The sequence below is a fragment of the Mesoplodon densirostris genome, chromosome 3 (assembly GCF_025265405.1).
Source record: "Mesoplodon densirostris isolate mMesDen1 chromosome 3, mMesDen1 primary haplotype, whole genome shotgun sequence".
Lineage (NCBI taxonomy): Eukaryota > Metazoa > Chordata > Mammalia > Artiodactyla > Ziphiidae > Mesoplodon > Mesoplodon densirostris.
In genome coordinates, this window is record NC_082663.1 from 160,910,765 (window position 1) to 160,922,493 (window position 11,729).

Consider the following 11,729-nt stretch of genomic DNA (forward strand, 5'->3'; position numbering starts at 1 on the left):
GCACATTCACTAGGCTTGCAATAACCAGGTTTTTCCTGAAAGATGTTGGAACAGTGTGTTGATCATATTCCATGGCTTCCCTGAAGACACATCAAAAAATAATCAAAAAACTACCCTGCCCAAGTTTCAATTCCATCAGAAAAGCAATTAAACCTAGTTAAAAGGCTTTCTACAAAAAGGTGTAAAATGGTATCTGGTAGCCTTTTCCCAAACTTTTCCAATATTTCAACTCTGCTGGAGCCAGAACCATCCAACCCATACTTTACAGTTAAAAAAAATTACTTTCCCGTCTTCTAATATAGATAAATACAAAGTCAAAGAAAATGTTTCCTACATCCCTCTTGGGACTATATGAGAAAACAAAAAACGTAATAACGTTGCACTTTAGACAATTTTAATATTGATAATTCACCATGACTTTCAGACCTGAAGCGATGCAGTAACTTTCTGTTTTCAGATATAAGATGCCATATATAATTTTGAGGATCAATAAACTGAAAACACAAGGAGAGTTATTAAAGTTAACATAAATTATTTGCCTGGTTAAGACAACTTAACAAATCCATGGTGACCAAGTAAGAGCAAATGCGCTCCAAATCCTAAAATGTCTCCCTATCAATCAAGTTTTAGGACCATCTTTGTAACAGATTTTGTGTCCCCCCTTTCCTTTTTCTTTTCTTTTTTTTTTTTTTTTCTTTTTGGTCTACTTCTTGGTTCTTAGCTAATAGAGATGGGGGCGTAACTGAGCTGAATATAAGAGAGTACTAGGATATATAGCATACAATTCTCCTTTACATTCCTGTAAGGACAGAAGATCTAGGCACCCCTCCAAAGAACTGCTATATTCAAATTCATTATTGGCAGGTGCCCCAATATATTATTTGGTTCGGACATCAGGATTCCAGGATGTGTTTGGCAGGATGGGTAGGATTTTTCTCCCCTTAATGTAAGGGTCAAATCATGCCTTTAGTCACATAAACATGGCCCTTGTTTCCTCATTTTGAAATTAAGACAATAAAACTAAGCCTCATAGGGTTGAGAAATTCTATACACGAAGTGAGATAACATACGTGAAAGCACCTAGCTCAGTACCTAGTATATAGGACGTACTAAAATCAAACAAAAATATATTGATTTGAATATTATTTGTTTAATATTTTAAAGTTGATAAATAAATATATTCTATTATTTTCCACTTTCAAAACTTTATAATCAGCTTTTGATCATCAGGTATCAATGATTCACTGTAAAAATTTTTCTCTCATCTTACAAGCTTCCGGGAGGCATTTACCCCTCCCATCTGTAAAATGTCTATGTGAAAAGACACTGTAGTATAATGGTTAAAAGCCAAATCTCATGTGTGAATAGTAATAATAACAATAATAATAATAATTTCTACTTCATAGGATTGTTGAATGAATTAAATGAGTTAATACATATAAAACACTTAGACTATCATAGGCATGTTAGCTATTATTAAATACATATTAGTTTAGTTGTATCTGAAAACTGGATTTCAGGCATGTTATCTGCATCCACATAATGAAAACTTTAAGCTAAGCAAAAATAACTTAGAAACAAATTTTAATACAAAGAAAATCCCAAAATATAATGCCTGTCATATCAGTTATTTAAAGGATTATTCACATATTTGGAATCTTTGCTCCTGCTCCATAAACATGGATAAAAGACAAGGTTAAGATTGGCCCCAAAAATTAATTTAAAATGTCATCATGAATTTTAATTCACTGTATGTACCCAAACCTGTATTAAACAAATGTAAAAACCATTGATTCATTTCAAATTAAAATAAACCTTGCCCAGTATTAGTTACATTTCAGGTAAATTATTTCCTTTTAATATAATAATTCCATGCTAGCCTTTGATTGAATACCAATATTATAATATAGCCATGTAAATTCTATCCTGTAATTTCTGTGGTAAATTTTAAGATCTCTCTATAACACCTAAGGAATTCTTTCTAAAAGCAATAGAAATTGAATTACTAATCTATAAAATGTCTTTCCTAAAATTAATAGTGTTTAAGGTAATAAATTTAAATAAGATAGCAGTGTTTAGAAGAAAGTATGGACTGTGATTGCAGCAGTTTAAATTTCACAGTAGCTTGCTTTAGAATAATAAGGAACTTAGGAATCACCTAGGTCACCACCATCCCCAATTTTATGAAGAAACTGAGGTCCCCAAATGCTATGACACTGATAGGGCCAAGACCACAACCTAGGTGTCTGGGCTCCCAGTCAAATAAATGTTTCTTCAAATCTTTTCATATCAGATTTAACCAAGTAATTCATATCAACTCAAAACAGTATTTTTTGCCAAAAAATTATTCAAAAGAATAATTCTCTAAAACACACACACAGAACTACATTCATTTAAGTAAGCACCACGGTACTCAGTTTACTAACTTCTTATATTTTCAAAACCCTATTAGGAATTTCTTGTCATAAAGATTCTTTTCAAATCACTTATTTTTATTGTGACTTTCAACTCAACCCAATGCTTGCTCTCAGCTCCCCATCTCCCAACCTCTCTCTTCACTCTCTCACACACAGAAATATATACACTCTCCTAAAAATGGTGGGGATGGTGAACAGAAAGCAACTTAGTTTCTAATCCTACCAAATTTGAGCCAGGTATATTGACTCATCCATCTTCCATCCTCAGCATAACAGACAACAATTCTAAGGGAAGAGTTAGTTTCTAACAGTACCTTTTAGTATCAATCTAGTCTACTATTATTTCATACACCAGCTTAATTTCTAAGAAAACATCTGATTAAAAAAATTTCACATGTTAAACGCATCCCATTAGCTCCATAAAAATATTAATAATGTGCATATACATATGTTTATTCATTTTCTGGAATTTTTATTTTTCCCAAAGCAAACCTTTATCAAAAGTCAGTAAACTGAGAATGGAAAACAAACTATGAGGTCACATAAATTCATTCTGTCACTTTATAAGTAGCAAAATAGAAAAGTATTTTTAATTCTGAGCCAATCTTAACCCAGTTAAAAATGTTGAGAATGCCGTCTTAGATTTTTTCAAATTAGGAATATATAAATAATTCATAAAAGTTACCTTTGCATTAAATTTCCCTTAAATTTATGTTCAAAGGAATATCAAAACCAACTTTTTAAAGATAGACTTCATGGGATTGCCAATGTCTTCAACAGCCTTTCACCTGACCACTAAAGCATGATAATTGCTCTCTTCAGTTTGAGTAAAAACCCTTTCTAAAAACAAAAGCCAACAGCTTTTTTTAAGACCTGGGCAAAAAAATTATTTTAAAAAAATTTTTTTAACTAGATTTCACCAAATATTTTAAGATACATCCTAATCATTATACCTGAATCCTTAGAGAAGGGTTATTTAATTCCTTGGAATGACATAGGGTTCTCTTAGCAAACTTCCCCTCCCTCTGAGCAAATTATTAATTAAAACAGATAATTCTACTTGTGTTGACATCATATATGGAGACATTGCAATTATTTTGAAATCTGTTTGAGCCTTTGCTGAAAGATCTCTAAAACAACCCTCTAGATATAGCACATGTGTATGCGTACACATGTATGTAGCATTTTTTAATCCTTGCTTTTTAACCTAGAGTTTGTACTCTTATCAGCTGTGTGCTCTTGGGCAAGTTATTATATCTTGCTGATACTCAATTTTCTCATCTCTAAATGGGGATAATAATAGAACTTAACTTGCGGGTTTTGTTCTGAGGACTGATTCAATGTTAGCTTAAAACCCATATAAATTTCCTAAACACATATAAATGATCATACCCCCAAAGTACACAAATTTAGTGGGGCATCTGATGTTCAATTAACTATGAAATTCCCTTTATCCTATGTCTATCAACTAGACTGGCTGCTCATTAATTAAAAAACACGAAACAATGTGACTCTTGCAGAATAAGGATACATTGGTGGCAAGAAAGACAAGTGATCTTTGCCTGGGCCTATTTTTAGGAATGGTTTAATTATCTACACCCCCAAGTGTTAACACTGGAAAATAAACAAATGGGTGAAAGGCATCATAAAAGAGTCACTCTGAGATCAACAGTTTCATGGTATGCAAAAATAATTGGGGATGAAGAAAATATTTAGATCATTTCTCTAGCAGTCCTTACTGACACAAGGCAGGCCAGAATTTGCAAAAAGCTTTAACAGGAATTGCCAAATTGATGAATTCAAACTGTTCAGACCGCAGGGTTCAGAGAGGTTTCAGGTTTAAAATATAACCAGTGAGAAAACTATAATTCAATAGCTGGTTTTCAGTGAACCACTACCTTACAGTGGACAAAAATTAATTTGCGAGGTTATATAGTTATGCAAACGGGTAGAAAATGCTCATCAGTTTCCACAATGAAATATATTTATATCTACATTATTTATTCTCACTTAAATAAGTAGGGAAAAACCAACCACGATTCTCTTGTCAGGCTAGAAAGGTATTATAGTTAATAATCATGACATCACTAACTACCTGGTATTCATAATTATGCTAATTTATACGATTATCTAGGGGAAGATAACAATTAGAAATTTACCAAAAAAAAAAAAAAGCTGAATATTTTGTTCCAAATTATACTCCTCTCCTGCCAAAATAATATCTGGTAATTAACTAATTTTCTAAGAAGAGCTCAGATATGAATACAGACAATTCAAACTCTCTTCGTTACATAGATATTACACCCTGCCGTTTCCTTATTTCATCTTAATCTATTAATGGAACATAATCTTACCGGAAAAGGAAAAATGTTGTCAGCCCTGTTCAAGCTATCTTCCATCCAGGATTTAGGAGCAAAGGCAGAGCTGGGGCGAGCATACTTCTGGAGCTGAATATGATTGCTTGCAAAATTTTTCTTCAAAGGCGAGATGGAGTTCAGGGGCGTTATTCCTCCATTCAGCCCTCTGCGGTGATCTCGGCCTTGGGAACCTCCCCAGCCACCATATCCACCACCTCCTGGGCTCCAGGAAGAAGACGGTGTAGGAGAGGGACTCTGGTAGCTGCTCCATGGAGAGGGGGGCTTGTTAAGATTATTCGCCAAATGAGGCAGCTGGTTAAAAGCAGCATTTCTATGTGTGAAAGGTGGGGGATGGGGACTGGCAGGAGACCTCCTTTGCTGCTGATGCTGGCTGTGATGATGCTGGAAATGAGGGTGATGGGGGTGGTGCTGTGAGAGAGGCCCGATCTGAGGAGAGAAACTGCCTCCAAAGCCAGGGCTGACATGATGGGGAAAATTTTGAAACAACAGAGCACCGTTATTAGCCGAAGCAGCCGGGACCCCTCCCTGGTGAAAGAAACTTGCATCTTCATTGATGATTGTAGAGGAGGAAGGTGCTATCGCTGCTGACCAGTTACTGAAACCAGTAAGAGACGACGCGCTAGACGTCAAGGGTTGGGTTGAAGTACCTAGCCCCGTGGCTTCTTGATAATCAAACCCTGTCAACACTGGTGATTCGATTCTTATTTTCTCCTTCCCGTTGCCATTTTCTGAAGAATTGTCCCCTTGATTTTCTTCAGATTTTGCTTTCTCAGTTTCAGGCAGTATTCCAGCTTCCTGACCTGGACTGGGGGAGAGCTGCTGCTTTTCTAAAGGGTCTTGCTGTTCCTGTTGCTGACTTTTTGCCTTTTCTGATCCCAAGATCTCATCCTGAATGTTATGGGTAGCCGGAGCAGGAAAGAGCCAAGCTGACCCGGCACTGCTGCCATTGGCAGCTGTGTTATTATTTATAAAAGCAGCAGGGCTGGGGGTGGCATTTTGGTGATGGTGTGGAGGCTGCAGATGTGGATGGAATCTGACTGGAAAAGCAGATTTATTCCCAGTATTGCTTTGCACTAGCACTCCAAACCCGTAATCCCCCATTTATTATTTTTAGGCTCAGAATCTTATGATAAAAAGAAACAACAACCTGATGTCTCACGCCTTTGTATCCTCTACCCTAAATTTAAGTTGCTTGTTTGAAATGTCTTATTTTTAGCTAGCTCAAAGATCGCAGCTTATCACCCTAAATAGTACAGATTTGGAATTCTGGTCTCTGAAAGAAAAAAGAAAAAAACTAAAAAAAAAAAAAAAATGTCTTAAAACATTGACATGAATCCAACTTATTCTAGGAGGGAATAAAAACGGAGAGGGTAAAAATCAAGTCTTTGGTTAGTAAAATAGGCGCTTTCTTTTTCCAAAGGAAAACGTACATGAATGACAAAAACACAGCTTCTCAAGCATCTATGGATGTAGAAGAATAAGCATTGCGCGGAGTAAAAATATATATATATATATAATTTAACAATCACATATGGTCTTCTTCAGCAGTTTAGATTCACTCACATAAAAATTAGAATAGGGCTAAGGGGAGAATACGTTCTTTTCTTGGCAGCTTGGTTAAAAAAAATCAGGAATAATTTAAGAACATTATATATTATATATTTATATATATAGATTATATTAGGTTATTTGGGGTGGGAGGCGAATTCCTGGTTGCGGGAGAGGAAATCAGCATTGACTAATGGAAAGATGATTGCAGGGAAGTTTCTGCTGTTCCTGGTCCTGTTTCTGATCTTTCACGGGGTGCAGTTTTGGCCTCTGGGGCTGTTCTTGAAGCTCTGGGTGCAGATCTTGCTGCTGTCGCTGTTCCTGGGGCTCCCCCCGGCCTCCCCTCCCCCATGAAATGGGTTGGAAACACCCGTTTCTCCCTCTTGGGGATGTCGCGATCAGGACGGATTAGCGAGACTCGACGAGGAAAAGCTGGCGGCCCCGGGGTGCGGGGACCAAGGGGGCGACCTGGAAGGTCCTGCGGTTTCGGCCTCTACCCCTCTCTGCGGCTCCGGGGTTTTTTTCCCTCATGGGACCCAGGGGCGGTTTGTTCAGTTCTCTCAGTTCGATTCTCCGCAGGGGGGAAAGAAGAGGAAAAATAGGAAAACCCCACCAGCGTAGTTACTCTAAAAGAGAAGGGCCTTCCCCCCTTTGCTCGCTCGCTCTCTTTTTTCCCCCAGATTTTTTTAAAAACTGTAATTTAGAAGGCTTTTGTTTCTCCTCACGGTTGCTGGGCCGTCGTCGCCGCCGCCGTCGCTTTACCCCGGTCCCGCAGTCCCCGCTGTCGTAGTTGGGGACTCCGCCTGGCTCTTCTTCTCTCCTCCTTCCTCCTCTGCTGTCGCCGCTGCCGCCGCCGCCGCCGCCGCTGCCACCGCTGCCACCGCCTCCCGGTGCCCGGGTTCAGCAGCCGCGGCTGAGTCCCTCTCCTCAGGACCGAGCCGAGTGAAATGACAACCAGCTGGAAAGACCGAGAGACACTTCCGGTTCGAAGAGGGAGGGGTGGGTTAGGGAAGACACCCCGCCCACCTGCCGAAAAGCCAATCAGCTGCTAGAATTCAGATTAGGCCACGCCCCTCGGCTCAGGCGCCCTCCCAGGAAGGTCGAAAAGTTATCTCGAGAGACGCCCCTTCCGTCTGCGCCTCGCCCAGTGAGGCCCGGCGCCTGGAACCCGCTCCCCCGACCCAGAGTGAGCGCAACTGGTCGCCATCTTTAGTGTGGGCAAAGGACTCCTGCGCTGTTTATCTCGCCTAACCACGTTCTGCAGGAGGAGTATAGCGGGATGCGTGGAAGAGAACGGATTCCTCTAGCACTTCGGTAAAGAGTCCAGGTGTGGGAGATCTGTGGGGCAACCCCTGAAACCGCGGATGAACGGGAGGACTGCCCATAGTAAACGTGGTTCCCCAGGCATCACGTGCTTTGACCGGAGCTCCTCCCCAGAGGGATCTGGAAGAGGAGGCGGGTTTTCCTGGCAGCTGTGCGGTGCCTGGAGTTGCGTATGTCCTTGTCGTGAATGTAGACCTCACGCGGGACTCTCCCTTCACCTTCCATTCCCCCACCCCCACTACTCCTCTTGGTTTAGGCTCCCGTCTGGTGCAGTCTCAGGCACAAAGATACAGCTGCTGTAAACGTCTGTGGCTGAGCCCTCATTCCCATCCGGCTCTAGTGTACCCTTCCCGCTTACTAGAGGGACATTTCCAAAACGAAAAGCTTGTTAGGGAACTCACCTGCTCAGACCTCTCTGCGACGGCCCACTACCTCCTTGAAAAAGACCAAACTTTTTAGTCTGGCGTTCAAGGCTTTTCCACTCTGGGGGCAGTATATCTTAACACCTCGTCTCCCTCCAACCGCCCCACACCAAGGTGCTACAAATATAATTTCAGCGCCTTTTTACCTTCCCTTTCCTCTCTTCTCCACCTGGTAAACTCCTATTTAGTTTTAGGAATCGGTTCAAAAGCTACCAACTCTGTCTTCCGAGCTCCCTCTTACGAACATCCATGGCCCAGTGTACATCTCATGCTTCTTTATCACCCTCTATTTTAATGGTTGCTTATGTCTCCTGGACCTGTGGTCAACTGTGGGCTCTTTGAGGAGGGAACCTTGTAGATAGGAGTCATCAGTGAATGCATGCTGAAGAAATGAGTGAACAAGCCAACTACAATGAAATCTTTCCTGAATGACAGTCCCTTTTCCAAATCTGCATAATTTCATTCCTTATGCCATTTGGTTTGGGACTCACATCTATCAAACTTTAATCATTTAGGTTGTTCATTTGCTGCTCAAGGGCTCCATGTCTTGTTCATATTTGTACGTTCTCACCACTATGACCACCATCAGGACCTAGATTAATGCCTTGCTCTCAGCACTCACTCTAAAGATGTTGAATAAGTGAGTGTTTTCCTTTAGTAGAAAATGAGAAATGAAACGAAATCAGAGGAGAGCCACAAGTGACTATGGCAAGAGTAGGGAATAAAAAAGGGAGAGGTCAAAGACTTTTAAGAAGAATCTCATGAAAAAAGGTGGCTTCCATTTTATTTCCCTAGCCTTTCCTCAATGGCCCCAACTTCTGCTGCCTGAGTTTATCAATCCTCCCATACTTCCATGTAGAACACCTGTTCGGGACCTTAATCAGTGATTTTTTTGTCTTTCGTTGTGTCATGAACATGAGTCTTGTCTCTGTAACTCTACTTTGAGTTCCTTAAGTGTTAGGGATTGGGTCTGATTCTGCTGTTTATTCCCCACAACTGGACATACCTTGAGACTTAGCTGGTTCAGTTAGGTGTCACTTCCTCCAAAATGATTTCCCTGACTACTCCTTTTTGTAGCATCTTACAGATTCCTCTCATTTACTCACTGCTGGTTGTCAGTGAGTTAGTTTTTTCACGAGCAAAGCTTGTGTCTGATTTATCTGTGTGTCCCCAGTGGCCATGAGAGGGTCTGTCACAGATCAGACTCAGGACATGTTTATTGAATGAATGAATGAATGAATCTTCAATGCCCAGTAGATGGTTGAGAGTCTTTTGGGGCTGCCAATTCTTAGTGACTAAAATGGCTGCCATATTTGAAGGAAAGAGGGCTATCTTTAAAACCAAACAGGTAATTTGAATTCCAGGTCTGCTACTTCCTAGTTGTAGAGCTCTGGGCATCACCTCTACAAGCCCCTGGTTCCTCATAGATAAAATGTGAATGATATTCCTCCCTGGCTAGGAGGTGGTAAATTACATGAGATACAAGTGAAGTGCTGGGTTCATAAGAGGGTTTCAAAAATGTCAGTTCCTTATTAACATATGAAGCGCAGAGAACCACTTCTCAAGTGCCTTTTGCCTAGAAGCTGCATGCATGAGTGAATCCAGGAACCTATGTTGGTTTGTAGAGGGAGGAGACACACCAGAGCCATAGTCAGGGTGCTGCTAGGTCAGCCTGATCTTTTAAGGCTAAATCAAGCATGGGCAGTAGGTTTGGGCTGGGCTGAAGCTAAAATGATCCCTGCAGACATCAGGTTCCTGGCTAGGGATTAGGAGCATGGGAGAAGGAAGCGGGAAGCAATTCTCTTGAGTCAGTTGCCTACAGAGACCCAGGATACCCAGCTCAGGGCTGCCCTCCTTGAAAACATTCTGGCCTCAGAAACTGTCCCAGGTAACCATGACAACAATTCAGCAGCTCTATTTAGGATTTCCAAAGAGATCAACAGTTGCAGATGAGTGCTGGCTTGAACACTTTGCTGGCAGAAGAGAGAGCCTCCCATGAAACATGCTCACTGGGAAGCCTCCAGGTTGCAGAGAAAGCAAGCTCTCCCTGGACGTTAAGGTGCTACCAGATTTTTTTTTTTAATTAAAAAGATTTTTTTAAAAACCCTCCCTCCCTGTCCATTAAGGGCTGACACACCTTCAGAAAAGTTGTAGGCTAGTGAATGGACCCTGCTGGCTACAGCCCAGCCCCCTCTGGGGTTTGAGGTCAACCACACCCCAAAGTCGGAGCCTCCCAGGAAGCAGGGCCCTAATATTTCCTTCATCAGCCTCTCTTAAAGCTTGACAGGCGATATAAATCTCACCTCATAATCACACAGAGTGAACTCTTCCCCACGCTAGCTAATGTCCTCCACCACTGCCCTTGAAGCACACACTGTCTTCTCCCAACAGCACACACCCAAGCTCCCCAGGGGCCTGTCTAATGACTTTAGCAATCAGGGCCACCACCCAACGTTGCCCAGGTTGTGCACTGTGCAACTCCATAAGGCACCACAGACTATGATGTGAATGCCCATCCCCCTGTTGCACAATGCAGTGGCCCTGCTTTGGTTCATTTCCATGAGACACCGAGGCACAATATGGAAATATGACACTCATACACAAAGCCACCAGATACTACCACAAATTACATGAACACATGCTCATCACATGGAGAAATATATAAAGCAGTTGATCTTTTTAGATTTGGTGGCCCAGGAGCTTTCTGTAATGGAACTGAAGGACACCGTGTCCTTAGTGTTGTTTTGGGTGGGGAGCTATAGTGAGAAGACAAGTCCGGGCAAGTACATGGTCCAGTCCCCTAAGAGATTAATACCCAGCAGTTATTTTGCTTAGCAGCGTTCATAAGGATTTTAACGTAGTAGAGGAATATATATGTTACTGAAACGAAAAACATATGATATTAATATTCAAAAGCAGTTCTTGTGAAGGTAGGGGAAGAGAGAAGGATGGAATTACTTTTGCAATAACGTCTTTTCCAAAACTGCCCGAAAGCTCACTACCAGAAGGCAAGCCAGACAGAAAGAGAACCACGTCCTGAAGGCAGGTTTTATTAAACCCACCTCTGATCTTCACCCTGTTTCAGTGTTGGAAAGCAGGCACATTTACTTAGAAAGCACCATTGGTTTTTTTTACAGTTAATTGCTGGGTTACATTTTCTCCTTTTGTTTGTTGTTTTATAACCTGCAAAAGCCCTCTGCATTTTAAATACTATTTTCTTCCTGCTTTCCCACTTAAGGTGTTGTCATGAACATGGAGTCCATAGTTAACAATCCATTTTGGTGGGGAGCGGTGATGTCAGTTCTTCCAACGCAATGTCACTGAACAAAAGGTTTGGAAAGGTCCAGGACAGAGACGTGCTTCACTTGATTTCGCCGTATCCCGGCAAAGCTTTAGGTGAGCTGGAATGGAGGGTTGACCTTCCAAACTGTGACATGTATCACATGGGATGACTTGGATTCTTTTGTGGTTCCAGCCACATATGTGGATGGGCTGTTGACCTAGATTACCCCTGGCTATTTCGATTGGACACACTTCACTTCCCTGTATCAAAACCATGGCCAGGCTGCCAAACAGCCGCCATCTCCCACTCTGTGGCTAGACTAGAGGATCTTCACCTGCGATGCTGGAAAAAGAAGAGC

The 11,729-nt window shown here is 41.3% G+C and overlaps 1 protein-coding gene across 1 annotated transcript in view; it reads right to left on the reverse strand.

Annotated features, from left to right (window-relative positions):
• Positions 1 to 7,286, reverse strand: part of CPEB4 (cytoplasmic polyadenylation element binding protein 4) — a 64,333-nt gene extending 57,047 nt beyond the window's left edge. The window contains exon 1 of the mRNA XM_060094930.1: positions 4,772 to 7,286. Within this exon, the coding sequence (XP_059950913.1) occupies positions 4,772 to 5,896 (1,125 nt within the window). The 5' untranslated portion in view covers positions 5,897 to 7,286. The remainder of the gene's footprint in view (positions 1 to 4,771) is intronic.
• Positions 7,287 to 11,729: the final 4,443 nt, after the last annotated feature.